This window comes from Panthera tigris, chromosome D3 (assembly GCF_018350195.1).
Source record: "Panthera tigris isolate Pti1 chromosome D3, P.tigris_Pti1_mat1.1, whole genome shotgun sequence".
Classification (NCBI taxonomy): domain Eukaryota; kingdom Metazoa; phylum Chordata; class Mammalia; order Carnivora; family Felidae; genus Panthera; species Panthera tigris.
This window is the reverse complement of record NC_056671.1, coordinates 5452680-5475329: the sequence shown is the minus strand read 5'-3', so window position 1 is coordinate 5475329 and position 22650 is coordinate 5452680. Positions and strand designations below refer to the sequence as shown.

At 62.1% G+C, this 22650-nt stretch overlaps 1 protein-coding gene across 16 annotated transcripts in view; it reads right to left on the bottom strand.

Annotated features, from left to right (window-relative positions):
• Window positions 1-22650, bottom strand: part of NCOR2 (nuclear receptor corepressor 2) — a 181336-nt gene that overhangs the window by 143243 nt on the left and 15443 nt on the right. For 14 of the 16 annotated variants that reach the window (XM_042962536.1, XM_042962539.1, XM_042962547.1 and 11 more), the window contains exon 2: window positions 3133-3347. In XM_042962536.1, the coding sequence (XP_042818470.1) occupies window positions 3133-3237 (105 nt within the window). In that variant the 5' untranslated portion in view covers window positions 3238-3347. Of the gene's footprint in view, window positions 1-3132; window positions 3348-4351; window positions 4561-22347; window positions 22540-22650 lie in introns of those variants that run through there. The other 2 variants (XM_042962538.1, XM_042962537.1) reach the window with 2 other exon arrangements.

Genomic DNA, 22650 nt, shown 5'->3' with positions numbered 1-22650 from the left:
GCCGAGAGGGTGCCAGAAGCGGGCAGGGGAACGGCCAGGCCTCTGCCCGAGAGCACACCGGGAATCACGCCTTCCACCTGCACCGTGAACCTCACAGCAGGCAGCCTGGAGGTGGCGGGCCAGCAGCCGGGACGGCTCCCACGGCCCGAGTCCAGGGCCCTGCCACCCCAAAGGACAGGGGCTCCCGTCACCCCGCCAGGAGGAAAGACAGGACTACCGCAAACCCGCCCGGGCAGCTTCCACGGAGGCTCAGACCCACAACTCCGTACTTCAGATAGGAAAACCGAGGCTGCCCCCCCCCACAGGGCCAAGTGGGCAGCCCAGTGTCACTCAGCAGGTGGGAAGGAACGGAGATTCAAGGCCGGATGTGGAGGTTCTTCTGGGCTCCAGGGCGGACTCGCCATCCAAGCAGCCCTGGGCCCAGGGCACATGGAAAGAAGCCTCTGGAACCAAGAGGCGCTACTCCTGAAGATAAGCCTGTCGTGTGTGTGTGTGTGTGTGTGTGTGTGTGTGTGTGTGTGAGAGAGAGAGAGAGAGAGAGAGAGAGAGAGAGAAGACTGAGTCTCAGGAAGGTCACAGGTCACCGGGTCCAGGCCCCTCCCCTTCCTCCCAGCTTCCTGCCTTAGCTACTATGCAAGGAGCCAGGACCCTGGGCTCCCACCCGGCTCCTGGATGGGGCATTTTTCTCCCTGTGCCTCGATTTCCCCTTTCTTCCACCCTCTGTCTTCTAGACTCAGAAAAGGGGGGCACCTCACCCCACCTGTAAAATCGGCCAATGGGAACATGTTAGAGGGCACGGGCTGCAGTGGGGAGGGAGGGCCTCCAGACTACAGACCCAATGCTGACCCCCCGCCAGCCAAGGGAAAGTGGCTCCAGCCAGGACACATGCCCAGGACAGCAAGACCCACCCCCAACCCGGGGTGCCCGGAATTCTTTCTCCTGCCTTTTAGGTGACAAGCAGGGTTGGGCCGCCCCACACAAAGCAGGGACCGGGGCCCCACTGCTGCCACCAGGAATGCCCCACCCCATAGCTGCCCCAGGGCCCTGCTCACCCCTGGCCTCAGCCTCCTGCCTGGAGTGGGCGGTGACTGCTGGGGCCTGTCCAGCCACATCCTGCGTCACTGACAGCCCAGTGGGGGCAGAACAGGAGACATTATGGGTCAGCCAGTGACCCCAAATGACCGGGAGAGGGCCCAGCTGGGGCAAAGGGCAAGAAGGAAGGCGGGAGAGTGGGGCAGCGGGGGGTGGAGGGGGGAGGCTCTAGGGACAGGAGGACTTTCCAAAGCTGTGCCCACAGAGAAGGGGTGGGAGAGGGGTGGGAACCCAGCAGGAGGGGCCCAGCAACAAGAGAGAAGCCAGAGGCATCGGCCAGTGGCCCCCAGGAGAGGCAGCCCCTGCAGGCAGCTGCGGTAACAGTGAGGTAACAAGGAGTAACGACAGCGAACGGACACGTCCGCCAGAGCGGGTGCCAGGCGCTGCCACAAGGACTTCATGCAGATCGTTATGCTTAATCCCCACGAGAACGCAGGTGACGAGTGCTGCTGTGACACCATTTTATAGATAAAAAATCCGAGGCTCCGAACAGTTAAGAACGTGGACCTTTCTCCTCGCCTACGAAACATTCCCGATCCACAAACAGCGTTCGAGACCCTCTCCGGGGTGATTCAGAGCAGCGAGTGAACTGTCCGCGTAGAAGGTTCCAACCAGAACGTTTTGCCCTGTGGTCAAGGGCTCGGTAATCGAGGGTTTGCGGTCGCTGTTGCTGTTGCTGGGGACCCCGACACAGACAGTGACGCTACGTAACAACGTGTGCCCCCAGGAGCACACTCCTGTGGCCCTGGGCACACGGCAGGTGCCCAGCAGGCAGTGGCGTCTGTGACCGGGGCTCAGAAGCCCGAGGCCGAAGCGGACTGCCTCCCAGCAGCGATCTCACCTGAGGCCTGCGGTTTGGTCTCCTGGCCTCAGTCCCCTCGAGTGCAAGGTGGGGTACTGACGCCAGACGCTCTTTCACTGGGCCGGACGGAGGATCTGAAGACCACCCACAGGCACACTCTCGTCACAGGGCTCGATATGTGCCCGTTCAGCCCGGCTGGCTCTGAAAAGCATCCTGGTGGCCAAAATCCTCAAGAGGCCGCCGCATCTGGGACACCCTCCCCGCGGGGCCAGTGGGTTCACACGCTTACTGATGGAAATGCCCTCCCACACCACTTCCTTTCTTCTCACGAAGAGGAACCACGCCAAGCAGTCCACACGCATGCATGCACACACACACACACACACACACACACACACACACACACACGGGCCAGCAGAGCCAGCCTCTTGCCCAGCTACGACCGCAAGGCCCCACACCTCCCCGCCGAGCAGCCAGTTGGTCAAACAGGGAGGCCCCAGACCCCGGGAGCCCTCCGGCAAGGCCCAAGGACACGGTACCCAGTAGGTGCCCAAAAAATGCCAGCAAAGGCCCATCCTCACGGCCACACCGCGCAGCGAGAGGCGCGGCAGGAAACGGGGTCACTGCGAGGAGAGACAAGGGTGCAGCTTAGGAGAGCCGGTCGAGGGCGCACGCGTGTGCGGGCCAGCACGTAGGTAGACAGCACTCCTCTTTCCCCGCAGGCAGGTCGCCCCCGAGAGGCGGGGCGGCTCCTCGGTGAGAGGAACCGACAGCCTGGATCCCCAAATCAGGGCTCCAGACATGCGTTCCGAGTCTCTTCCTCTCAGAGCCTCCAGTGCACGAGCTCCGGGGCCACGGCTCAAGGAGGCAAGGGGCTGTCAGCACCCGGGAGACCCCAACAAAGCCAAAAGGAGTCCAGGGGAGGCTGGGCTGCCAGCAAAGCGTATACAGCAGGCGTCCCGTGTCCGTACACAAATTCCACAGCTGACTCTGAGAGGCAGAGATCCCAGCTCAGCCTGGCCCTGGTCTCCATCACCCCCCCCCCCTTTAGAGCGGGAGCTAAGAGATTTTACCAGAACGTCCAGAGGCCAGTGGTCCCTGCCGTGACACCCCAACTCCCCTCAGGGGACCCAGGGAGCCCTGGCTGGACCCCGTCAGAGCCACACCAGCCCTCACGGGGACTCGGTGAGAGAAGGCCCCAAAAGTGGCCCCGGGTATACACCCCCCCCCTTACTCACCGTGTGGGGCCGGGCGATCTGCACAGGGTAAGAAATGCCATGGGGCGGGTAGCGGGGCTCGGTGGCCCTCCACGTCTGTGCCACAGGCTGTGTGGACCCCGACATGGCGGCGAGCGTCTGGGGGCTCTTGGGCCCCAATAATCTCCCTCTCGGTGGCCACCAAGGTTAAGAGCCAGTCCTCCTCATCTGCTCACGGGCCGCCCTGTCACAGGAACCTGAGAAAAAACCAGAAAAGAAACAAGATCAGCCACGGGACAGTGTCCCCTCCAAAGACCCTGGTGGGGCCCCCTAATAGTTCCTTTGGTCCCTGAGGACAAGCAAGCACACAGGTCCTCCTGACCCTCCTCCTCCAAACCGCGGGGCACTTCCTGCCCACCGACAGCAGGAGGTGACAACATGGCATCTGGGAGACCCCCGAGCCACAGACCAGGCCAGACACGCCCCCCCCACCCACGACCAAGGCCCTGGCTCAGCAGGCACAGGAACCCCAACCCTGTGAACACTGCCCCACCATTCCCCGAAGGGTCCCGAGCCCCCACGGCCCACCCGACCTCACCCCACGACCCCTGCAGATTTCCGAGTCACCAGGGCAAAGTTCTCGGACAGCACCCAGTTCAGGCGGGCAGCCGGGGGCCTGTCCGGAGAGGCACCGCCAGGGTGAGGCGCACGGTTGCGTCCCTGGCCACGGTGGGCAGGGTCAGCTCGGGCAGGACACGGGTCACAGCGTGACCCCGGGCAAGGCCGGGCCTGCCTGGGCCTCCGCATGACCCCGTGCAGGAGCAGAGCTGGGAGCGGGGGGACTGGGCAGCCCGGGGCCGCGTTGGGGAAACAGCTAAGGACCCAGACAAGAGCCGGGGTGGGGGGAACGGATAAACTGTACCTCCCATGGGACAGAAAACACCCATGTCCAGGCTGGAAAAAAAACTCAAGAAGCAGTCCCGTGCTGTTAGAGCTGGGGAAACTGAGTCTCGGGAGGAAGAAAGGACTCAAGGGCACCAGGAGGCCCTTAGTCACAAGCTGCCTTTGCCCAGAAATCTCTGGGGGGGGCCTCCATCCCCCCACTCCTGGGCCGCCTGCCCACGCCCAGGGTGAGAGCCGGGCACCGCCCCTGCCCCTGCCCCCGTCCCCATCCCCCCTCCACCCTCCCCCCTCCCCCGGCCCCGCACGTGCAGCCCCGCCCCCCGCTAGAAAAATCCATGATGGCGCAGGGGCCTGGCACCTGGACGCCGCGGTGCGCCCGGCAAGGCTGGGGCTGCATCTCACGACGCCCCTCCTCGCCCTGCCCCGGGTTCACAACTGTCCTTCTCCAGGGGAAGACGCCGGGCCCCTCCCCTGGCGATGGGCCCCGTGGCCGTCTCGAACTGGGACGGAGGGCTGAGGTCGCGGTGGTCAGAGGAGGAACGAGACCCCCATCTGAGGCTCTGGTGGCGTCCCCCTCCCCACCCCCATCTTTCCCGCCACTGTAGATGTGACCTTCCTTTCTGGAACCATCCTCCGGCCTCCCACCGGCGCTCGGGAAGTAGTCACGTGACCCGGGCCTGGCCAATCCAAGTCCTGCATCCCCCGGGCCAGGGATTGGTCGAGGGATGCGCCCGCGGCCCCAACTAGGCCAATGAGAGGCAGTCTTGAGACTCTGGCTGCGGGAACCAGCTTGGCCCCGAACCAGGAGCGCGAAAGCCTGCGGTTCTGGGGGCCACCTCATGGCAGGTGCCCGCCGAGCAACGACGCCGGCCGGCAGGAAGCCAGAGCGGAAGGGCGGACGGAGCGCGGCGGGGTCCTGATGACAGCCAGGCCTGAAGGCGAAGCCTGCTCGCTCGCTTAGGAGAGCGGAGACGGCCGCGTGCTTGGCCTTCGCCGGCCCAACCTGGGTTTCTGTCGCTTGCCACCAGAAGTCTGACTCAGCCAGGGAAGGAGGGAGTCACAGATCAGTGCACCTACGGGCACCTCAGCAAGCTGCCCACGTGGGCTTTTCCCAGCCACCGAGACAGGATGTGCCCTGTAATTTTTATGAACACGGGACCAAATCCTGCTCAGCTAACAGACGCTGTTAGTATCACTTCCCCTAGTACTGTCTCTGCCGTGGCTTCAGCCTAGTGACAGTGATGCTCTGATGGGGGCGGGGGGGGGGGGGGGGGGGGCCCTGCCCTGCCGGTTCCCACCGAGGGCAACGTGACATCTGCCCGATAGCCCAGAGACAAGAAACCGGCCCGGGGAGAGGGGCAGGTGTGGCCACTTCCGGACCCCGTTCCAGAATTCCCATTGCTCCCATCCATCTGGGAGCCCAGTGGATCCTGGTCACGCAAATTCCGTTCTGCTTTCTCTCTGGGCTCTGAGGCCAGCACCTCGGCAGGGAGAGGCTCCCAACTGGTCGCCCCTCCTCCAAGCGCAGTGGGGGAGCTTCCAAATGGCTGTTTGATTTTGCATTGCATAAGGCGGCAAAGAAGTCTGATTTACCCACAGCTTTTCTAACTTCCTTTGCCTAACAAGACGCCAACTGGGGATGGCAGGCCTCTGCCAGATGCTCACGCGCGCAGTGCACGTGGGCTCCAGAAGCCGGGGAGGTGACACCTTTCCAAACCGGCCCTGGAGAACCCTCAGCGGCTCCCCACCCTCCTCACACCGAGGCCACGGTCTGGCCGCGTTCCCATTCCCTCAAGACTCACGGTGTGTCGGCTGCCAAGCTCGAGGGGCCTCAGCCATCAACAGGTCACCCCGGCACTCCCTGGCCCCGTGTCCTCACATCTAGGTTGTCCCCAAAGCCAGGGGACTCTGGGTGCCCCCTCCATTCACCACGAGCTTATTTAATAAACCCAATTTCCACCCCTCCCAACCTCAGTCACATTTCTTGCCAGCTCAAAAAAAAAATTTTTTTTTTTTTTTTTAGGAAAACATTTTGGTGGTTCCTCCAAAAGTTAAACACAGAATTACCCAATGACCCAGCAATTCCAGTCCCGGGCACGTTCCCAAAAGAACTGAAAACGGGGACTCGAACAAATACTTGCATACGAACGTTCAGAGCTGCGCTATTCACAACAGCCAAGGGGTGGACACTGCCCAAGGGTCCATCAACAGATGCACGGACAAACAAACTGTGGTCCGTCCACACGGTGGAACGTGACTGAGTCACAAAAAGAAATGAACTACTGACACAGCTACACCGCGGGTGTGAAAACATCACGCCGCGTGAAAGGCGGCGGTCACAAAAGGCCGGCTAGTGTGGGAGTCCCCTTACAGGAAGAATCCGGAATAGGCAACCCCATAGAGACCCGAAACGGACTGGTGGCCGCCAGGGCCGAGGGCGTGGGCAGTGACTGCTAACGGGCACCCGGGCTCTCCGCGCGGGGATGGAAATGTATTTAAATTAGATACATGTAGTATCTGCATAAGACTGTCAACGGAAAAACAGATGTTAAGCGCTGACTTCCTCAAGGTTTGAATGTGAATGACAAGGAAAACTAGGACGCACCTCCATCAAAGACAGGGGTAGGAGAGGGGTGAGGGAGACCCCCCCCCCCGGGGACTCAGCAGGGTGCCCCGGATCTGGTCTGGGCTGGAAGGCCTTCTGAAGCCAGATCGAGGCTGCAGCCAGTCTCGGCACAGCGGCCCCAATACCACCGCGGGTCTGGTGGCTTCGGGGTCAAGAGAGGGTAGCTAGCACGCATCCATTTATGTACAGAAACGTTGGGGTCCCCGCTGCGCGCTGAGCCCCACATGAGTGAATGAGGCGGAGCCCAGCTGCCGAGGGTCTCGGTGCCCCGACCGGGTGGGGGTGGGGTGCAGCAGGGAGCAGAAAGCAAACAGTGACCTCGGAGATGGACGCTCAGGCTACTCCAGCCTCGGGGAGGGCGAGGGGGTCTCGGGGAGAAGGGGGAGAAGGGAGAAGTTCCCGGAGCGGAGCGGGCACAAGACAGCCGGGGGGGAGTCAGGGGGAGGCGGCCACCTGAACGGGAGCCCAGAGGTGAGACCAGGCACCGCGTGCTTGAGTAACTGATTGAGTGAGCACGAGGCAGGTTGGGGGGACAGTCACCCAAGGCCCACGGGCCACGGCAAGGATGGGTTCTGTTCTAAGGGCTCTGAGGGACCACAGACGGTGGTTGGGGAAATGAAGAGTCAGTGTGTTTTATTTTATTTTTTTTTAATTTTTTTAACATTTATTTATTTTTGAGAGACAGAGAGAGGCAGAGCATGAGTGGGGGAGGGGCAGAGAGAGAGGCAGACACAGAATCCGAAGCAGGCTCCAGGCTCCGAGCTGTCCGCACAGAGCCCGACGCGGGGCTCGAACTCACGGACCCGAGATCGTGACCTGGGCTGAAGTCAGTGTGTTTTATAAGCAGGCGCCACAGAGAGCCGGGAGACCTCGGGGCTCCTGCGGGCATCCAAGCAAGAGACGACGCTGGCCGGATCGGAGCGGCAGCACCAGAGAAGGAGAAGCGGGCACAGCCCAGGGAAGTCGGGAAGGAGCTCCCACCCTGGGGTGGAAGAGGCCAAGTGGCCTCCCGGGGACGGGGGCCCTCTGTCCCCTCGTCAGGCAGGAAGCCTCACACCTCTGAGCCTCAGTTTCCTCGGGTACACGTCCAGAATTCCTGCGCCACCAGCCTGCCAGCAGGACGGCATGCTTGGGAAGCAATGCCATCATGCCTGGTAAACAGCAGGCGCTCAATGAGGCAAACTCAGCAAGGGCAGGGCTCCGAGGAGACGAGACGGCCCTCAAGCGGGGCTAAGAAATGGCTGAGCCAGGTAGCGTGGGATACTTCCGAGCCCCAAAGCCCCAGCCCGGGCCTCGCGCGTCCAAGCCACAAACCAGGGCACTAGGGCCGCCGAGCCAGGCAGAGGAGGGCCAAGAACTCCAGTCCTGCACGGGGCCCGGCACAAATGGTCCACGGTGGGGACCACCCACAAACAGCACAGGGGCCCCAGGGTGGCCCTCTACTGCACCTGCCCCAGAGGCAGCGGCCCACCAGAGAGCCCCGCGGGCCCCACGGGGCAGCTTCCCACAATCCTGACCTCACAGCCCGTGTTCCATCCACCGCGTGGCCTTCCGTCCAAATCTGCAGGAGGAAGCTCACCGCTGTGGGTTTTGTCTGCCTTGCCCCTGCTGCATCCCACAAGCCTACCGGTGCGCCTGGCACACAGCAGGTGGTCAACAAGGGAACCTGTCCGGGCAGGTGCCAGTAACGCCAGGTGAGGCCAGAGCCCTCCTGCCCCCACATTCCTCTCCGGCCCCAGGCAGGACGCTGAGGCCCCACTGAGGCACATTCCATAGATTTTCCGTGCCGCGTGCGGCCCGCTTCGGCTCCAGGGAGGGCGGATTACAGCAGGTCGGGGCCGGGACGGCTCCGAGAGCGGGCGGGGGACGGACGTGCGGGGTGCTCCTTAAGGTGCCTGGGAGCCTTCCGACCTGAGCCCAGGCTCGGGAGAAGACGAAAGGCCAGCTGTCTGTGCCACCCAATGCCTGAGACTTTCCCGTAACTAGTGGGCACCGACGTCAGAACCCGTGGCAGGTCGGGGAGCCTCAGAATGAAAACTCAGCTGTCAGCCCGAGAGAAGCCCCCAGCACGTGCACCCACACGCGCGCTCGCCAGAACCCTCCAAAACCCTCCAAGGTGCTCGGAGAAGCCACAGGCCCCACACAGGGGACCTGGTCTCTCGTACCCCCGCCCCCGCCGGCCTGTCCGGGCTGGAGAGACAGTGATGCACTGGGAACGCCGTGGCCTTCCTCGCCACGGCTCTTCAGCCTCTAGAAGGGCGTGGGACCGCTCAGCAGCTACTGGACAAATGTTTGTTTGGATCACTGGCAATTCCCCTGCAAGGGCCTGGCACGCAGAGGTGCGCTAGCTTCCCGGAACGTGGGTGAACAATGCACCACAAACAGGATGGTGGAGGGGCGCCTGGGGGGGCTCGGTCGGCTGAGCATCCGCCTTCGGCTCAGGTCATGATCTCGTGGTCTGTGGGTTCGAGCCCCGCGTCGGGCTCTGTGCGGACACCTCGGAGCCTGGAGCCTGCTTCAAATTCTCGGTCTCCCTCTCTCTCTGCCCCTCCCCGGCTCACACTCGGTCTCTCAAAAATAAATAAATGTTAAAAAAAAAAAAAAAAAAAAAGGAAGGGCTGAAAACAACAGAAATGCATTCTCTCACTGTTCTGGAAGCCGGAAGTCCCAAATCAAAGTGTGGGTCAGGGCCACGTTCCTCCCCCTAGGCTCCGGGTCGGGGTGGGGGGGATCCTTCTGGACTCGTCCAGCAGCGAGTAGCCCCGGGCATCCCTTGGCTTTCGGCCGCCTCTCTGCTGGCCCTCCCCCGAGAAGGACCCCAGTCATTGGATTCAGGGCCCACCCTCGTCCAGTTGTGACCTCATCTTAACTAATCACATCTGCCAAGACCCGCTTTCCAAATAAGATCATGTTCCCAGCTTCCAGGTGGACATGAATTACGGGGGGAGACGCGCCTTTAACCCGATACGGTAGGTGCTCGGTGCATATTTGCTCGGCCCACTGCCATAATCCGGAGCCTGGCACACAGGAGGATCCAACAAATACGTACTGAGCAGAAACAGCCTGGCCCCGGGAGCACGGAGCCCCGGAAGCCAGCACGGGGGACGTGAGCACCGAGGCTGTTCTGGGATGTGACGTTAAGAGGTGGCAGAAACCCCAGCTAGAACGAAGCGGACTGTTTACGCCTTGAGTTTCTAGTTTCTGGCCGGGAAAACGGGAGGCATGAGGAGGGTAGACAGGGGACGGCTGGCGGCGGGGCGGGGCATGGAGAAGGAGAGAGAGGGGAGAAAGGAAGCATGCGGATGTCTAGGGAAGCTGCTCCAGGCAGACGGAACAGACAGTGCAAAGGCCCTGAGGTGGGGAGGGAATGGCCAGGGGCCCGGATGGCAAGAGTGGAGTGAGCAAGGCCCCTGTGAGGTCACACAGGCTTTCACTCTGAACGAGAAAGGAAGGCGCCACCCTCTGGGCAGGGGTGATGTTCGGGGTCTCCTGTACCAAGCCTGGAGACTTCAGCTGTGCCCTCCGTCGGGGAGTAACCCACCTGGAATCCTAACGCGATTAAAGCCACCATTCAGGGTCCCCTGGAACACAGGTCCCTATCCAGCAGGAGTAAAACTGGCCTCCTTGCCCCTGACACGACCTCTCCTCCCCAAGGAGGAGCCAGGGACCCAACCACGGCCTGCTCATGGCTCTGCCCAAAGAGCAGCGCCCCTGAGTGGCCCAAAGTCACGTACGGCTCAGCTCAGAGCACTGCCCTCAGAAATGCCACCCGCCCACCCCTAAACGGAGACCAGCCAAGACAAGCCCATCCCAAACGGGGTCTCTGCCTCATTCTGGCCAATGAGGCACTGGGGGCGAGGGGCGGGAGGGGGTCACAGCAGTGGACCAGCTGGACAAAAACTCCTGCCAACCAGCGACAGGCCTGTCCCAACACAGAAAGCACCGCTTCACCCCAGGTACTCAACAGAAGACGGATGGAGGGGGAAGGAGGAGTGGGTGGGTGGGTAGAAGAAGGAGGGAGGGAGGAAGGGGAGAGCGAGGGGGGAGCATGGATGGAGGAATGACAGACGGACAGATGGACAGACAAATCAACAGATGGACATCAATTTTATTTTCTTTAGTGTTTATTTTTGAGAGAGAGAGTGCGAGTCGGGGAGGGGCAGAGAGCAAGGGAGACACAGAACCCGAAGCAGGATCCAGCCTCCGAGCTGTCAGCACAGAACCCGACGCGGGCCTCGAACTCACAGACCGTGAGATCATGACCTGAGCCGAAGTCGGACGCTTAACTGTCTGGGCCACCCAGGCGCCCCAGATGGACATCAATTTAACTGTGCCACTGTCCACAGAGCCCAGCGTGCCTTTATTCCACAAATACGCCCACATCAGGCTCCCCGCCAGCCACTGTGGGAGACACACACGAGCACCACCCCCCCCAGAATCCCCAAGCCTGCACAACTGCCCCCCAAGTACCAGCCTGCTGGGCACAGAGGACCCTGGGGAAAACCGCCTCCAGTCTCCAACTCCAGAATCAGAACAGGGAGGGACAGGTGCAAAGACTCATCGAGAAGAGATCTCTCAAAAGCTCAACACCCACAGAAGAGTCCCCAAAATGAGGGCTATGGCTCAAGTACTCTCGGCTACTAGAAACACAGGGTGGGGACGAGTTTGCCATAATGACGATGGCAATATTAGTCACCGGGCAGGTACTGTTACGATCCCCATGCTGCAGATGAGCAAATCGAGGCTGGGTGAAGTGAACTGACCAAATGGCAGAGCAAGGCCCTAGTTAGGAGGGTATGCAGGACTGGGGGGACCCGCGCCCAAACACAGAGCAGACAGAGAGCTTCTCGAGGGGGGATGAGCATGGGGTCCAGGCATCCGGTGAGATGGGCAGTGGCCTGAGCTGAGCCCACTTCTGACGCTTCAGGGGAACAACAGCGAGGGTCGTGGGGACAAAAGCTGCCGCCGGTCCACACGGGGGACCAGGTCCAAGGACAGAGAGCCCTGGACTGGCCACAGCCCGCGCCAACCTTCCAGGGAAAACCAGAAGCCTGGTACCGAACACACCCCAGGCAACCTGCGCCAGCTCGCACCTCCCCTAAAAGGGATCCCCAGCCTCGGCTAGAATTTCCACCGCCCCCAGATGCTGCCTGGTGCCCTCCCAGGGTCCTCAGACCCGCCTGAGAGTCTGTGGTTCTACCGGTGGCATTCTTCGGGCACCCGATTTCCCTCACCGAACATGACTGCCCCATTCAACAGATCAGGAAACCGAGGCTCAGAGAGGTGAACTCACTCACCCAAGGTCATGCAGCCAGAAGGCACCCTGGTCCAGCCCCACACACCCTCCGAAGTGAGCAGAAGAGTGCCACCGAGGAGGCCCGTTTCGGTCTCGGATTTAGTTGGTACATTCGTGTCCACTGGGCTGTGGCCAGCTCGGCCGCCTAGCCCTGCTCCCCTGCCATAGCCAGATCTGCTCCAAATCGCTTCCTCCTGGACTCCCTTCCCCCTCCCCCTCTTAATTTTAAAAGGAAGAGAGAGAGAGAGAGAGAAGCCACAGTCATGACAAACCCTCCCGCACGCCAGGTCACAGGGTCCCCTACGAGAACCCTTGCCTCGAGACGCGCCCTCCCTCTTGGGTATTTCACAAACATTACGCTGGATTTTTCCTGGCTCTTCCTCATTAGGTTCTGAGCGCCCCGGGAGGGACATGTTTTCCATCTGGCCTTCCAAACAGCAATTTTTTCTGCAGAGGGGGAAGAGGGGGAAACCAGAGAAGAAGCTGGTGTCTGGGCGGGGGGGACGCTGGCACCAGCTGTGCGACTGGGCAAAGCGCTCGACCCTCTGCCCCGGGGGCTTGGAACAGAGCGGACTACAGAGTGGGAAGCAGGGACCTGACTCGGCGAGCCGTGTCGGGGCTCAGCGTGGTGCCCGCTCGCAGTGAGCGCTCGTCCACACGGAGGGCGGGGCGACCACAGACGGATCCAGGACGCCGGGACTGCAAAGGCTGCGGGGCTCGGGGTCCCGGATCCGTCCACATCGCTGCCTGGACGGCAACGAACCAACAACCAAGGAGTCAATGGACCACAGATCACCGCTCTGGACATTCTGCTGAATGGAGTGAGCCAGACACACAAAAGGGCAAAAACGCTGTACGATTGCGCTTACAGGAGGCGACCGGCCTAGTCATCTCCTAGGGACAGAGAGTAGAGGGGTGATGGCTAGGGCCTGGAGGAAGGAGTATGGGGAGTAATGGCCCCTTTAAAAATGCCCGAGACCTGAACGTTTTTGTGTTGTGTATTTTACCACAACTTAAAAATTAAGTAATAACAAAAACAAAACAGAAGCAAAGCGCACACCTCCTCCAGGGAGGCCTCCCTGGTTGCTAGCCAAGGCAACCAAGCTGGGCTGGTATCCTCTGTGGTGGCTTCCGCTGCCCTGGGGGCCCCGTGGAAGAGCCGGTGCCGCCCAAGGCCCTGCCAGGGGTCCCGGCCCAGGGCAGCAGCCCCTCGCGGCCAGGCACTGAGGGGGACCACAGTCAAGGCCTCGTTGCCTGTAGCCCACGTCGCCCCCAACCCAGGCAGCGTCAGGAGAGGGCTGAAAGGCCCCCCGAAAGCCACGGGGACACAGGGAGGGGCTGACCGTCTGCCGGCTCCGCCCATCACTCACCAGGACCCGGAGGGTGGAGGGGGCCGCGGCGAGGGGGGGCGCGCGCGGCAGACTCCGGGTTCCCACAAACTTCCCTGCGCAACATCTGGCAAACGTGTCCGCAGCCGCGCAGCTGCCGGAAACGCCTCCTCCCGTCCCGCCTCCACGCACGCTGGGCCCCCCAGGACGGCTTTCTGAGGAATTTATGGGGTCGTCCTGAGTATTTCGGGGCAGATCTCTGGGGGACGTCCTCCACCACGTGTGAAGGAGGACAAATGTTCCCGCTGCTAAGAATAGCTTCGCCAGCAGCGGCGCCGGGGGCTGGGAGCCCACCCCCCCCCCACCCCCCCCACCCCAGCAGCTCCCCCCTCGCATCATCCCCCCTCCCCACCTTCCACCAATGCCACCCAGGTGCCAGGCGGCGGGGGAAGGGCCCATTTCGACCAGCTCCCTCCAAGGCTCCAATGGATCACAGCAGCCCCTGCGATTTCCCCGAGGGCTTTCGCTGATCAGTGCGTGTCAAGGATCAAGAACCCAAAAGGCCCTCCGGGCCCTGCAGCCAGGAGCCCGCAGACGAGCGAGCACACAGGCCTCAGGGCCCGGAGCGGGAGCACGCTTCTGGGATCCGATCACCAGTCCGCGGAGGGAGCAAGATTAACCAGGCTCCGGTGGGGGGAGAGGTCCCAGGCCGGAAATAGGGAGGGGGAAACAGCCAGGAGGGCTGAGGATACCACGCCAGGCCGGAGTCTCACGGAGGAGAGGGGCAGGTGGGGGCTGCCTGTGTCAGGGGGTGGCCGCTGCTCAACCCCAGCCGGGCATCCTGGCCCCTGGAGAACGGGGCCCAGGGGATCACAGCATCCAATTCTTTCGGGCAAAGAAAGTCTGACTTTGAGACATCCCTCAATTTACAGTTTTTATTTCAAAAACATGGACCATAAACCCAACCCAATAAATCAGTCTGACATCCAAATACAGCCCGTGGGCTGCCAGGATGTGACCTGTGGCTTCTGACATGTGGTCAGCTGGAAACCACAAGAGAGGGCCCAGCAAAGCCCAGGGGAGCTTGGGGAGCGGGGAGGCCGGTGACAGGCAGGAATGTCCTCCCACATGGCTTGGAGGGGGACCTGAGAGGCCCCTAATTAAAACAGGGAGTGGGAGGGGCTGGGCCCACTTACCCAGTGAGTCTTAAATAACACCTACCCCCTCCCCAAAGGACACACACTGGCCGTGAAAGGGGGGCTGGGCAGGGACCCCGAGCTGGCTCATGTCCAACCCATGGAGTGAGCCGGCCGTGGCCAGCAGCTGTTGTCTTTGCCCACCCAGCACCCGCTGCTTGCAAACTGTACCCTATGTCCTTGGGGCTACGACCCCTCGATTCTGGGCTCTGAGGGAGGCTGACTCTGCCTCCCGGGTCTGGCCAATGAGCACAGTCTCAGGAGCACCACCAGGGCCACCACCAGAACCACAGCCGCCATCACTGGTTTGGGGAAGGGCTTAACTCTCAAGCTGAGCCCGTAAAGTTCACTCCCACGATTTCTGTTCTAACAGTGGGGACAAGGCTTACCTTCCACTGGGCTAAGTTGTGATCGTTAGTCTTAGGCTACCAGGGATCAGACACGGGGAGCCCCTTGTCACCTGAGCCCCTGGATCCAACCATGCCTGAAGCTCACCCTGATATCCTTTTGTGCTAAATGCAGGAGGAGCAGAGAGTCTGCCAGTTGCAACCAACACACCTAAGACAGCGACCCCCTGAAAACCCCAGCTCGAAGCCATGATTCTCCCTGGAATCAGATCTGCAGTCTCTGGTCCCCTCACCTGTACAGGTAGGGAGATCTCCCAAGCCGGCCAGAAGGTAGCAAGAGGAATTAGATGGGAGCCCCGGACAAATTCAGCCTAGGAGGAAGGGGCCGGACAGGAGCCTGAGATAGGCCTATGCGGTCTCTCACCCTGAAGAAACAGTCTCCTGGCCAAGCCTGAGCTATCAGTGGCCCTAACAGGGGATCCGGCAGGCAGCCACTTTGCGGACAGAGGCTGCCCCTTCCTAGCTGACTCAGATCTGGGTCACTCCCCAGCAGCAGGCACGCCCCCACCCACAACGTCCTCTGGCCTCTGGCCTTGGCTTCTGGAGGAATATCCCGAGGTGGAGAGCTGCCGTGGCCCCTCTTTCAGACAGGGGCATTGTCCGAAGCCAGGAGGACTTGCAGGCTGCACCCACAGACACACCTTGGACCCCACCCCTGCTGGAGCCTGTTTCCCGGCCTGGAGGGTGGCCAAGGCTCAAACCAGGAGCAGGTAGAGACCCTGACCCCTCATCAGCCCTGACCCCACGGGCGCTGACTTCTCCCACCATCCTCTTTTCTCTCCGACCTCCATGTAGCCACAAGTTGGTTACAGCTCCCATTTCGCAGATGGGGAGACTGAGGCTCTGGGGGCAAAGAGGGCTCTTCGGTGTGCCACGGGCAGGAACAGGACCATGGAAAGATGAGCCAACTCCACCTCCAGATCCCAGGTCCTGAGCAGTCATGATAACAGACCCAAGGTGAGCACCGTGCACTCATCACCATGGCTAACTGCTAACACGGTGCTCACGCTCATCAGTTTATTTCATCGTCGCCATATCCCTGGAAGCAAGACCGAGGCACAGAGAGCTTAAGTGACTTGCCTGCCAGGCTAGCCCTCTCCAGCACCCACCTCTTATCCATTACGTCCTGGGAATCCACTGCCAGTGTCCCCAGCCTCCCAGCTCAGGCTGGGGGACACCTCTGCCTCTCCCTGATCAGGCTGCGGCTGGGGCCTCACAGGCCTTGTACCCAACATCACCGCTCACGGGTCCAGGCCAAGTCCTGCCAGCCGGAGGCAACCACAAGTCGCTACAGATGGGCCGTGGCCATCTCCATGTGAACCCGGCCGGCCCCCCGGGCCAGCCGCAAAGCACCACCCCGGGGTCCCGGAAGGAAAAGGGAGCAGCATCTTCAACCCCACCCCAGCCCCCTGGCTCTGCTACGTCCCTCATCGGGACCCGGACTCCTCATTCCCAGGGTCCCCGCTGCTTATTTCCCACCTCCCCACAGCCCCAAAGGTAAGGACCGTGAAGGCAGGATCCACACCTGCTGTGTCCACCCCGGAGTCCCAGCTCAGGGCACGCCGCATGCCCTCCATAAGTGCTTGCTGAATCCATGAGCCCCCTGACAGCATCCCTGCAGACTCTGAGCCGAAGCTCGAAGGCCACTTTGGGAATGGAGAAACTGAGGCCGAGGAGGGGTCGACTTACAGTCAGATCCTGGGGTGTCGCCTACAGCAGGCCAGCACGCCCCAAGAACTGATCCACGTTTATACCGCCTGTTCCCCCACCGCTCTCACTGTGGCCCGGGGCCCTGATCCCTTCCTCCTGGAAGCTGCGAGGCCGGCCCATCCATCAGCCGTGGCTGGGACTCCGGAGGCCGTCACCACCAAGGGGCCGCAGCGTGCCCGCTCTGGGCCTCGGGGTCTCCCCCTGTCAAGGGCACCCGGCAAATAAGGCAGCTTGCGGGGGAGGGGGATGACTGCGACCCAGGTGCTGGGTGAGTGGCCAAGCATGTGGGGAATGAGCGTTCGGGGCTTGGGGGGGGAGGGCCCAGCACGGAATCCGGGGAGCCTCCGGCCTCCTGGGTCACGTCCTCCTTAGCAGAGACGCCTGAGCGGGAAGGACGGCTGGCAGCAGGCAACAGGCAGGTTCCGGGATCTGTGATTTGGGTTCTGGGCGAGGGAGGCGGGTTCCGGACCCCTCCGACAGGGAGGAGACCTCACGAGGTCCTGGCCCCTCGGCCGGGGACGCGGAAGGGTGGGGGTCCCTGGCCCTACGAGCTTCTAGGGCTGCTGTAACAAAGGACCACAATCCAAGTGGCTTACAACAACGGAAATTTATTCTCTCCCCGCTCCGGAGGCCTGGTGTCCAACATCAAGGTGTGGGCAGGCCACGCTCCCTCCGAAGGCGCCCGGGGAGGATCCCTCCGGCCTCCTCCAGCTTCTGGCCACATCACTGCGGTCTCTGCCTGTCTTCACACAGCCATCGTCTGTGCTCTCTCTTCCGTCCCTCACAAGGACACTGGTCCCCGACACAGGGCTCGCTCGGGGAATCCAAATGACCTCATCTCAAGACACGTCTGCAAAGACCCTTTTTCTGAAGCAGGTCCCATTTAGAGGAGACGGGCATGAACGCGTGCAAATCTCTTTTTTGGGGGGGGCAGGGGCTGCCATTCAGTCCACTGCGCAGGCCCCGGCCTTTCCTGACGTTGCCCACCGATGATGGCGAGCTCACTCCCTGCCGGGCCCCGGGCCCGGGGTTCGGGCCCACTTTCTCTGAGCGGTCCTGCCACGGGGCCGCTGGGCACAAGGGCCTCCCTCACGTTTACAGGAAGCAAGGGACTCTCACACCTACGCCTCCGAGAGAGGGCCAGCCACGGATGACTCACCCCCATTTCACAGGCCAAGGCGAGGCGCACAGTGGTTCAGCCGGGGAGCCGAACAAACGCAATGTGTTTGCTTCTGTGTCAAATGGAAGCAAATCCCACTCCCGAAGGATGTCACAAGGTCCTGCAAGGAGAGCGCGTCCGCCACCCTCCCCCCCATAATCACGACTCTATTTATTACCGGCGGGGCCCAGCCCACACAGCTGCCCACCCAGCCTCCAGCCCCAGCAGAAAGGGCCCATTATGACATCATAGGCCGAGAATTATGTTATTAGCCTGGGAAGGAGGCTGGACCCAGGGACAAAGGGCTCATTGTCATGCAAATACCCGACTAGGAGGAAGGGGGGTGGGGGGGGCGGCTCCTCTAGTCTTGTAGCTTGTGAGCCACACTGAGAAACCAACTCCAGGCCTTCCAGAAGACGTTGGGCATCTCCGGGCCTCACATCTCGAAGAGGAGGGAGGGGGCCCCTTCCCACGGCTGCATATGAAATGCCATTTACCAGTTAATACTGTGTGCCTGCAGCTGTGTGTCTTTGGGCAAGGTGCTTACCCTCTCTGTGCCTCAGAGGATCGTTAGAAGGACTCCACAAAGTGTGCTCAATGGTCGCCCTGCCCCATCAGCCGTCAGGACTTGAAACTGATGCCGTCAACACCCCTCCCCTGCACCCCAATGCCATCAGGCCCCCCACTTTCCTGGCTCACGACCTCCACCTCTCTGACCTAGGAGGTCCAGACCTTCTGGAGATGCCCGATGTGTTCCTGCGGAGCCCTCTTGAACACAAACACCAGAACTGCTTTTCAAAGGCCCCTAGTTTCCCATGAATCCCCAAAAGGCATTCTCAACCCCCAGATACAGAACTCCAGGGGTGAAGGGAGGTGAACTCAAGTGAATTCCAGCCCCTGGGCCTGAGTCTCCCTAGCCAGAGCCCTGGGTGGGGGGGGGGGGGGGGACGTACCCGGAGACACAGTTGAAGCGTATCCATCCATCCCCAGAAAGGCCTCATTCACCGCCAGGGGACGGGCCCACATCCACAGCCTATGGGGGACACTGAGTCAGGCACGAGTGTCTGCTGAGCACCTAAGATGTGCCCAGTGCTGGGGACACAGTAGTGACCAAGCTGAACAGATCCTGGGTGAAGGGGTCGGTGGGGGGCGGGGGGGACACGGCGATGGATATACAACAAATCCCAAGTGATGACGGTACGAAGCGATGGCAGTGACTTTGGGGAGGTCGGGGCCGCACTCTGAAGGGTGAGGGTACAGGAAATACAAAGGTCCAGAGGCAGGAGCATGATTGGAGCTTCCAAGAAACAGCCAAGAGGCTCATGAGACCGTAAGGCCCCCTACTCAGCCCCGCTCCCTGGCCTCCAGGCTCTGCCCGGCAAAGCCCAGAAGCTGAGGCCCTAAGAAGCCATGACTGGTGCCCCCGAGCCCCAGACACCGCCTCCATCGCTTGATGTGACCGTGGATGCCCCTCTCGGTCCAGGCCCTGCCGGTGCCCCCTGGTCCCCAGCCCGGGATGGTCGGGACCCCTCCGAATCCTTAGGCAGAAGAGCAAGCCCTCCCTGGCACTCCCGGGGCGCCCGAAGGCCCAAGTCACCAGTCAGCTGTGAGGGAGACAAAAAACCTCCAAGCCCCCCCTCAGGCACCTCTGGAGACGCGTCTAGCCTTGGATTAGCTTTGGCTGAGCAGCAACGCATTTCTCATGCTTCAGCACCAGCTGGGGATAACCCCATCCCTCTAGGGTGGGCGGGCTACACCCCGAAGGCCCTCTCACCACTGCGGGAGGTGGGAAGGGGTCCAAGAGAAACCAGCACCTACCGCAGGGAACAGCAAGAAAGGAAACCATGCTGCCGGAGGACAGAGCAAGGAGGAGAGCGTTACTCAGAGAGGAAGTGAGTTTGGCTGTCACAGGAGTGACCCACAGGCCTCAGAGGTGGCTGAGAGGGGGCGGGCTCCGGGAGGGCCCAGGAAGTGAGAGAAGGACCCAGAGGTCAGGGCTCTCTGGCTTCCACGGTTCATGAGCCCAGCCACCATCCCCTATCCCAACCTCCAAGCCCAGCCTGCAGGTGAGGAGAGAAGGAGGAGGGGATCAGGGCTCAGAGAGGGCAAGGAACATCCCTGGGGCCACTCAGTCAAAGAACCTCCACAGCCGGGCTCTGGCCGGGGTGAGTCCCAGCTCCAGCCCTTACGAACTCTGTGCCCTTGGGTGGGTCCCCTGGCCTGAGCCTCAGTTTCCTCATCTGAGAAGTGGGGATCACACAGCGGCCTCCCATCCCACGGCTGATCCGGGCACGGAACAAGCTAGCACGGGGCGACCCCGTCAGGGATGATCACATCGCGACAGCACGTGCTGCTGGCACCTTTCTAGGCACCCGGCGCACATCAGCTCGCCTCACCGTCACTCAAGCCCTCCGAAGCACCAAACGCTACGAGGAAACTGAGGCCTGGAGGGGCTACGCCCCTTGCCCTAATTCACAGAGCTGCCGACAGGCAGGGCTGGATTCGAACCCAGGACAGCCTGGGTTGCTTATCTCTTTAGATCACTGTAGGTTCGTGCGCAGCCATAAGAAACGATGCAGCGCGACCCCGTGCACCCTTCAGCCAGCCTCCCCCAGTGGTGTCGCCCCGACAGAACGGCCGTTCGAGACCAGCAGCATCACCAGGAAACGGACTATTCAGACCTCACGGGTTCTACACACACTCATCTGGGTGCACGTGAGTGTGTGTTTAGCTCCATGCACGTGCACCTCAGGGCAAGTGGGAGGGGGGTCAAGTGTCTGAGACCCTCAGGGCAGGGCGGCTGCAGCGGACCCAAGTAGGTGCAGAGGGCTTGGGGGCAGCAAGGGGACATGGGTGGGGCCCCCTGCTACCGGGGCCTTGGCTGAGGTCCCCAGGAGAGGCCTGAGGACAACCGGACGGCGGGCAGCTGGCCTGGACACCCGGGGAACTCCCCGCCGGCTCCTGCTGGCCCGGGAGGAGAGGCCCCGAGCCAGCCACCGGCCCAGCATCCGGTGTCACTTACACACACAGGATGACTGCCACCCTGGGCGGGAGAGCCAGTCCTGCCCGCCCAACCCGCAGGCCACACGGGGCAGTTGGGGTGCTCGGCCCACACTTGGGGCGGGACGGGGCGGAACGCGCTGGGACAGCCCCGGGGACCCCAGCCCAGGCCCAAATGCAAGCAGAGCCTAGGGCTGAGGACCGTAGTTTCCAAGTCTACAAAACAGAAGCGTTCTCGACAAGGAAGAAGAGAAAAATCGGTGGAGACCAGGTGGAACTAACTTAAATCCAAGTTTACGGTCTAGGCTAACGGAGCCCCCCCCACCCCCGACTCCAGCCCACAGGGGCCCTGTGCAGGCCGGTCCTGGCTTTTTCCCAGCCCCCCCCCCCCACCCCGCAAGGCACTCACACCGTATGGACAAGACAACGGAGGTTCAACAACCTGCACACTGTCACAGCTTCCACGGGGGTGTGGCCCAGGGACCACTTATTAGCCACCCCCCCCCCCCCGTAAGCCACACACGACCACTTCTGGGGTAGAGACAGACGCAGCGTCCATTTGCCATGAGAAAACCGAGCCTCACAGCCAGGATGTGTTCAACAGGGACGTGAACCCTGGCGGCCTGGCCCCCCCCCCCCGAAGAAACCAGGAGGCCACAGCTCTCCCTCAGCTCAGCCCAATGCCCGTACGACCCCCTCGACCACCCCATTTTACAGACAAGGAAACGGAGGCTCGCACAGGTGAGGCAAGGCCACCCGGCGTTAAGAGAGGAAGAACCGGGAGTCAACGTCGAGTCAGTGGCAAGACGAGCGATGCCGTCTGGGAAGCCAGCCCACCCCGGCCTCAGCTCCGGCCCCCGACGAGACGTGCCGCTGCCTCCCGACAGCCCTGGCTCACCCAGACCTCAGGACAAATCGCTCCCTCATCCCCTGTGCCTGCAACTGAAGGCTCCTTGTGAGCTCAGGAAGCCCTTCCAACTTTCCAGTGTTTATGCCGGCTCCTCGCTGCCAGGTCCCTGGGCAAGCCTGGGCCGGTGGCGCTGATTTCAAACCAGACGTGGGCACCCGGCCAAGCGCCACCGCGGTGGGAGCCGGGCGCCGGGACAGCCGCAGCGCTGCCTGCACCTGGCTCCCCTCCCCTGTCCCCTGCCCGCGGGGGAGCCCCCCCCCAGATCCCGAGCCCCCCGCTCCCCAGCCCCAGCAGCCACAGCACCGGGAGCAACCGAGCCCCAGGCTCTGCCGCTCTCCCCCAAGGACGCGTGCACCCCTGCTCCGCAAGAGCGGCCGGGCCCCCACCACGCACACACACACACACACACACACACACACACACACACACACACACGCGCGCGTTCACCCCCTCGGACACACAGCGGCCAGAAGCCCTTCCCGTCCCACCGCCCGCCTCTCGGCCCAGAGCGACTCCCGACCACTGTGACCGCCGGCTCTTCGTCCTCCGGAGCGCCACCCCCGGGCCACCACGGCCGGGGCGCGACCGAGTTCCATCCGGCGAGCCCCGCGGCCCCCCAGACGACGGCTCCCGCTCTTCGCCCGCCCACCCTTCCTCCGCCGTGACCCGGCCGCACCGCGTCTCCCTGCCCACCCACCGCCAAGCCCAGAAACTTCTCTTACCCGAGCACATGACCAGCCTTTCACTCACGTCAGCTCCAAACACAACTTGAAGTAACTCTCCCACGGAAAAAAAAAAAAAAAAAAGGAAAAGAAAAGGAAAAGGAAAAGAAAGAAGTAAAATGTGCCAGCAAGTGGGTCAGTGGAGTCCACACACACAGACTGTTCTGCTGGCTTCCAGAAGATACACCGCGTCCAACATCAAAGCCATCCTGCCTCCAGGACTGACACGGGGAGCGGCCGCCCGCCTTCCCGCGAGACTACGGGCGCGCCCCCCCCCCCGGGGCTGGGGAGGCCCCAAGGCCA